The following is a 7,503-nucleotide window of genomic DNA, read 5'->3' on the forward strand; positions in this document are numbered from 1 at the left end:
CAGAAGTCCCACCTTAAAGGGATGCTGGGACATATAAACCTCATATCTCTAAAGACCTCTGCCTGACACAAAGTGGGTTCTTTACAAAGTAAGAACGTTTCCCCCCCCCACCCCGACCCATCTCTTCCTGGAGGGCATCGGTAATGTTTTATTCCTAGGCATTAACACCATACCTTGCACGTAATAAATAAATAATAGATGTAAATCGAAATGCACTGAATGATAAGCTTTACTGTTGAAAAATAAAAAAACACAAACCTTGACTTGTTCTTTAGAAATTCCTTTTTATCTCCCCTCCCACTTCCCACTCACTCCATTTCTCTTCTCTCTTTTGGTTACAATGAAACTGGGGTGTTTTTTTTTTTTTTTTTTTTTTGGTACTTAGAAATTTTAAATGGATAACAGAGCACCTCAGGATTCTTTCCTCTGGCCATTATCCTTCTCTTTCAAGTTCTGCTCAGCAAGATTATTTGGATATTGGAGCTAAAAACGGTCAGATTACAAGTGGAGGTCCCTGAAATGTAACATTCCCCATTGCAGGATTCTGGAATTACACCAAGCACCGGGGAGGCCTTGCTCTTCCCCAAAGAGCTCACTGTTCTGAAAAAAGCCTTTGTTTTAAGGCTTTGCAAAACTGCCCTCTGGACTTTCCGCCCATCCACGTCCCTAGCACGGGCCTGGGACTATGCATCTATATGATCCCTGGAAAAACAGTCAAGAGTCCCACCATCTTGTAAAAACCGCTGCTTTCCGTGTCCTGGTTGGTAACTCACAGCCTAAGGATCATTGCTTTGGAATGACGTGTGCTGATGTCTCCAGCAAGCCGCTGCTAATGATAGCGGCTGGCGCATGTGTTTACCAAGTCTGTGGCACGGTTTAGGTGCTTTGTGCCAATGATCGCCTCTTAATTCTCACAAAAACCCACTCAGTCAGGTATTACTGTTATCCTCATTTTTGCAGAGAAAGACACTGAGGCGCAGAAGGTCAAAGAACGTTGCCCAAGGTCACAGAGCCAGCAAGCTGCAAAGCCCCAGTTTCAAAGCCTCGTGCTCCCTTCCCTGTCTGTTACTCCACACTGCCTCTTTAAATGGCTAGAAAAGAAGGTCCTTTCTGTCCAGAAAGACTTGAGAAAATAAACAGTGTGGACGGGTTGATCTTTAGGTCCCTTCCCCCTTTAAAAAAAAAAAAAAAAAAAAACTAGGGAGAGAAGAAAAAAAAGGCAATGTAATGAAGCTCAACATAACGAGGCTTGGCTTATCAGTATTTAATAACAGCTTTTGGATCAAAACTCCACAGAACCTTATTTATGGACAGACAGTTACTGTTAAGCAGAACCTTTTCATACAACCTTTTCATCTGAGGATATTGTAGCCTTCTACCGCCTTTCTATTAGTGAGAGATGGGGTGTGAAATTTGCTGGCCTTGCCAACATTATCCCATTAAATGATCTCCCCCCCCAATGTAATTCACTCAGGGGCAGCCCTTGGAGACTCGGGCCGTGGATGTCCCTGCCTGGGCGCTGGGGGGTGGGAGGGGGTGTGAAGGAAAGGGTTCAGGTGGCGGGAGCATCCCAGTGACATAACATCCATCCACGTTTCACCGCCTTACCAAAATAAAGTGGATGCCACAATTACTGCATTCCTAAACAAACCCAAAACCCCAACCGAGCTTACTGCAACAAAGAGAGAGCCTTTTTACTGCTGTTTATTTTTATTTTGTATTCGTTAGCTTTTTAGATATTCCTGGCATGCGAGTCAGGCTCCGTGTAACAAGCAGCTGCATTTAGTTAAGGATCTCGAAGAGTTCCCCCCCTGCGGACCCCCACCCCTCCCCCTCCCCTTCAACTCCAGAGAACTTTCTCAGACCCACAGAAGACTATGCCTTTCTCTTGGTCTGTCTCCTGACCCACCTCGGGGAATAGGTAAGGCGGGCTAAGGCTCCTCGGTTTGAGAAAGAGGCCTTGGAGACATGTGTGTGTGTGTGTTTCCCAGCTGGGGCTGGATCCACATGGAGAACTTGGAGCAGGCAAGTCAGCTCTCCCACTAGAGAGCAGGCTAATAAATCACCCCTTTTCAGCCTGCACCCCGAGTTGGACACCCAGAGGCAAACACAAAGGCACTTCATCAAAATACATCTCATCACGGGTTGCGAGGAACTGCCAGGCACACTTCTCCGACCGCATCCAAGTTGCAGCTCATTTCAAGATCCTTCCTCCTGACCAGAGGTGCAGGTCATCGAGGCCTTTCCGGTCTATCTCCGAGTTACAGCAGGTCTGACTCAGGAAACTCCAGCACAGGAAGGAAAACTGAAAGCATTTCTTATAAGCCCTAGATATGGCTAAGAACATGTTCCTTTGATGGGAGTTCCCATTATGGCTCAGCAGTAATGAATCTGACTAGTATCCATGACAATGCGGGTTTGATCCCTGGCCTCGCTCAGTGGGTTAAGGATCCGGCGTTGTAGTGAGCTGTGGTGTAGGTCACAGATGTGACTCGGATCCCGAGTTGCTGTGGCTGTGGTGTAGGCCAGCACACCTATAGCTCTGATTTGACTCCTAGCCTGGGAACATCCATGTGCCGTGGGTGCGGCCCTAAAAAGTCAAAAAGGAAAATGTCCCTTGGCTGCGCTTGGAAAACCTGGGCAAATGGCACCTCTGGCCCCTGCATAACAGGAAGAGTTCAAAACTTAAATCAGGAGAGACTGTCTGGACCGCAGTTGGATAAGAGCGTGAACTCTTAGGCCAGCAATGCCGTTTCCGAGCCATAAGAACTTAAGAAAGTAACCTCTCTGTGCCTAAGTTAAAATGAGCTAATTATGCCATCTCCCTCACAGAGCTGTGGTGAGGATTCAGTGACTTAATACTTAGAAAACGCTTAGAATGGTGATGGGCCTATGCGGTAAAGATTATGCCAGGGTTTGCTAAATAAATGGTACAAACAGAAGCATCTCAGAATGCATGGATTCGAGGAAATACATTCTTACTTGAGGTCCCAGGATTTGGCACCAGTCTTCCACTTTTCTCAGGCCCAGTAACAGCGGGCCTGGTGGGAGGGAAAGTGGAAACTGAAGAGAGACAGAGGCTCCACAGATTGTGCGGATCTGGGCTAAGACCCAGGACCTACCACCAACCCTCAACCCCTTGCAACCTACCCAGGAAAGTAACTCATTGCCCCAGGCACCAAACACTCTAAATCAATGGTTCCTCGCTTCTGGGGAGTGCAATTTTCTTTTTTAAAAAATCATATTTTAGCTGGAAACATACAACCACAAAAATGCACATAAAATTTTGTGCATTATTTCTAGGGGGTTGCCTAGCCTTAATCTCAAAGAGCCCAAGTTAAGGCCCTCTAGGCTGGGTGCTCTTCTCCAGTAATTGCCATACATGGTTTCACTTTGATCTTGTAACATTCAGGTAAGGCTCAGAAAAAAGAATCGCCATACCCAGCACGTGGCAGAGAAGATTCGAACCTGTGTCTGCTAACTCCAGCACCTGTGCTCAAAACCATTAATCTTTACTGTTAAGTTCTACTACACTCCCTTCAAACTAGAAGGTGGGGCAAGAAAAGGAAAAATCCTTGCAAATATACCATGTTGCATTTTTACTAGGAAAAGCAAATCACGCCACAATTTTACGTACAACCAAAAACGTTATTCTCCATTCCTTCAACAAAAATCTATGGACTGGAATTCCTGCTATGGCACAACGGTTTCAGTGGCATCTCTGCAGCTCTAGGACACAGGTTCGATCCCCAGGCTGGCACAGTGGATTACAGGATCCAGAGTTGCCACAGCTGCAGATAGGGCACAGCTGCAACTCGGATCTGATCCCTGACCTGGGAACTACTCCATACACACACTCACACACACACACACACACACACACACACACACAAGCCGCAGAGCAGCCAAAAAAAAAAAAATCTATGGACCACTGACACTATATGTGTGTAAACATATGCCATTTATATGTAAACTTACCTATATATTACACATACGTGTGTGTGTGTGTGTGTGTGTGTGTGTGTGTGTGTACAAAGCTTTTCTCCATACGATGCTGGGTAAAATTTTCAAAAATATTTGAAACGCGGTATGTGGTTACCATCAAACCACAGCCAAATTGGACACTAGTGGATGCAAGTGACACACCATTTAGAAACTTTCAAGTCTAATTCCAGACCTCTGCTCACCATGCAGGTGATAGAGAGTGGAAAATATAGATCAAAGTGGAGTCTGTAAAAGGATTCCTCACTAAATACCAGAAAGATAATCCCAGGTATCAGAGTAGCAATACAGCCACCAGGTATACTGAATCAATGCTGGAAATTAAATAATCCCAACACACTGCCAGAAGTAGCTGGACCACACCCTTTGCCCATGGGGCCTCTGTGTGGCTCCCTAGAGGGAGGATTTTTCAGGTGTCTCTAATAAAGATGGGGCTGAATGACTTTCTCACCAGGAAAGCTAACAGTCACAGGGCCCTCATGAGATTGATTCTAGAAGCAGACAGGACAGGCATCTACGAAAACAGCATTGGAAAGTTGACAAAATGACAGTAAACAGTAGCAGGCCACCTCCCTCTGACTCCAAGCAGCCAAACCACAGACTCTGCAGGATTCTAAGAAAGGCCTAGGTGGGTTCTGAAGGCCCTGAGCTCTGGGTATAGATAAAACGGCTTCAGCTTCTTAGAGAGGTTTAGCTCTGGGTTGGTAGATGGGGAGAAACACACATGCAAAGGTTTCCTCCTCCTGGCTAACAAAGTAGAGAAGTGATGCGAGAAATGCTGAGCATTTTTTTTAAGACAAATAAATGAAACATAGCTCTCTTTAGGCTGATTTCCTGAGCCTCTGGCTGAGTTAACTTAGGAATCCTGGATCAGACAAGAAGGTAAATCCAAGTTCCTCTAGAAGCCTTGTCCCCAGAGAAAAGATCAAGCACTCGCAGAAATGGATAGGGATTTATTAGACAATAAATAAGACGATACTAACAGATGTTAGCTCATTATTGAAAAGTTCAAAATAGGCAATACTTGTTTAAAAAAAAAATTAATGGGAGGAAAATAAATCAATCTTAATTCATGCACATGACGGTTCCACAGAAGTGGACCTAAGAAGTGGCCAAAGCAGGCAGCTTGTATGCTTTTAGATAAAGAAACAATAAATGTGTGAGAATTTTTTAAGTTTTTTTTTTTTTTTAAGCCTATAGACAGTTAAACAAGATAGAATTCGGGTGACTGCTGATAACAAATTTCTCTCACACTCAGCCAAATCAAGGCCTCACGCTGGGAGCTCTGCCTTAGCTAGAATCACCCTGGTTATCTCTACCTCACTTTGCCCATCAACCGGACATCAGAAGGCTGTTTACAAGGGTGTAGACATCACCGTCCCTTTTTGCTTTTTACCCAGGTGCATGTCAAAGGGCCAGATGTTTGGCTTCGAGGAAGCAAACATCCCTGTGCCCGAGCTGTTTACATCTCATTAGTATTTTTCATCCGGAAGGTGCACTCCTGCTCATGGACATCTTAATTACAAGTAGGAGCTCTACCCCGAGGGGTCTCCCGATTAGCACAACCGCACTAGAGGATCAGTTTCAGAATCATCCTCAGCAAACGCGGTTCCCATTTCCCCAAAGTCATCTCAAAGAAATCAAAATTCACACACGACTTCCTTCCAGAGTGTTTTCTACTACGAAAAATATTAGCTAGATTTTAGTCAAAAGTCTGCGAGCCCACGTAGTAAATAGATTTTTCCCCCTTCAACTGCTAATGAGCCCAGAGGCCTTTTTTCCAAAACAGTGCCTACTTAAAAATGAAGGACGCATGATAAAAGACCATGGGTTGGAACTGGGAGTGGGGGAGGGAAGAATCCAGGGGCTCCAGCACCCCCTCAAGGGATGCATGTTAAAAGTGAGGCCCGAGACCCTGGAGACTTTAATCAACTTTCCCCCTCCAACCTCCAAAGAATGAATCGGTTGTCTCCACCGGCGCAGCCGTGCTCTTCCCTCTCATTGTGTATCGGCTCAGACCCAGCAAGGATCCTAGCTTCCCGCAGCGAACTAAGTCGCTCCGGCTTTCGGTGAAGTCTTTCTCTAACTGTTGCAATTGTCTTTAGAGATTACCAAAATCAAGTATGCATTAGCTGGCTTTCCCGCCACCCCCCTCACACACACCTTGTTTGCAATACACACACACACACACACGCACGCACTTTGGAGCAGCAGGCCGCCTCTGACAGCACATTTTGCACAAAGTGTTGGCGGCAGCGGCGGCGCACACATTGTGGCCTCCATCGTGACCCTCCAGAAGGCCGGTGAGCCGGGAACCATGGAGATGCGAGACCGCCCGAGCCCCAGGAATACCGGGCTTTTGTTTGGGTCGGTCTGCGGACAGCCTGGGCTCCCGCAGGAACCCCTAAAAACACAAACTCCCTTCTAGGGCGCGCTCTCCAGGACAGCTGCGATTTGGGAGTAGGATGGACTTGCTTGAACACCGGTTGGGGCGCGTTACGGCTCCAGCGAGAGATTGGGGGACAAAAAGCATCCCATTACCCCCACGACACCCAACTCCTCCATGCTTCCTGTCTGCACTGACAACTGCGGCTGGACGCCGAGGAAGAGGTCCCTGGGCGCACCCTGGCCTGCAGTAGGGCTCCAGGGAGAATCCTCGCCTGCCTCCCGGCGCCTGGAATTGCGCTGGCAAGACCCCTAACGGGGCCGGCTGCGCTTCCTGCCTGCCCAGAGGTAGGCAGGAGGGTGGCCCGGGCCGGGCAGGCCCACGAGCCGGCTGCTGTGCCTCTTACCTTGGGCAGCGGTCCCGCGTGCCGCCAGCAGCAGCGCAGCCAGCAGCGCCAGGAGCAGCGGGCGCGCCCCGCGGTGGCGCGGCCGGTGCATTCCTCCTCTCGCGGCGGCAGCAGCTCCCAGGCCGCGCGCAGCACATCCACGGGCTCTGCCCGGAGTCCCAGCCACCTCGTCCCGGTTGCTCTCCCCGCAGGATGCCGGGGGCGTCTGCGAAGTTCTTTGTCCCTCTAACCTGCTCCTTCGCTGCCTCCAACCGGCAGCTCAGGACCCCGTAAGTGCAGTCCCTCCGTAGCCCTCCGGCTGCAGCTTTGCCGTGGCCGGACCGTCAGTTCAGTCCCGGGCTGTCTGGGTTGCACTCGCGGAGGGCGAGTCTCATCAGCTCGGGCTCTTAGAAGAGCGCGCCCTGCGCCGGGGGGCTGTGATCTCGGGGCTCGTTCGGCGGCAGCGGCTCCTCCCGCTCTGTGCGCTCGCTCTCCTGCTCACAGCCTCGCTCAACTTGTCACTTTCCACCAACTCTCCGGCCCAGGGCCCGGCCCCGACCAATGGCAGACGGGGGCCCAGGCCGGCGACCCAGCGCCCTCTGCTGCCGCCTCTCAACACCCGCACCCTACCGGATGTCCTGTAAGCTACTGCCCAAAAGTTGGTTGCTGGGAAAGCCCATCTCCCCTCCCCCACGACACCTCCAACCTACGGGGGGACCTGAGGGCCCTC

The 7,503-nt window shown here is 49.2% G+C and overlaps 1 protein-coding gene across 8 annotated transcripts in view; it reads right to left on the reverse strand.

Moving 5' to 3' along the window:
* The window catches only part of ROR1 (receptor tyrosine kinase like orphan receptor 1), a 446,898-nt gene extending 439,608 nt beyond the window's left edge, over positions 1-7,290 (reverse strand). For all 8 annotated transcript variants that reach the window (XM_084964835.1, XM_084964833.1, XM_021097760.2 and 5 more), the window contains exon 1: positions 6,795-7,290. In XM_084964835.1, the coding sequence (XP_084820961.1) occupies positions 6,795-6,885 (91 nt within the window). In that variant the 5' untranslated portion in view covers positions 6,886-7,290. The remainder of the gene's footprint in view (positions 1-6,794) is intronic.
* Between the last annotated feature and the right edge of the window lie 213 nt (positions 7,291-7,503).

Source organism: Sus scrofa, chromosome 6 (genome assembly GCF_054392235.1).
Source record: "Sus scrofa isolate SSC_HxYL_T2T_F1_AM1 chromosome 6, Sscrofa_HxYL_maternal_Yorkshire_Landrace_v2.0, whole genome shotgun sequence".
Classification (NCBI taxonomy): Eukaryota; Metazoa; Chordata; class Mammalia; order Artiodactyla; family Suidae; genus Sus; species Sus scrofa.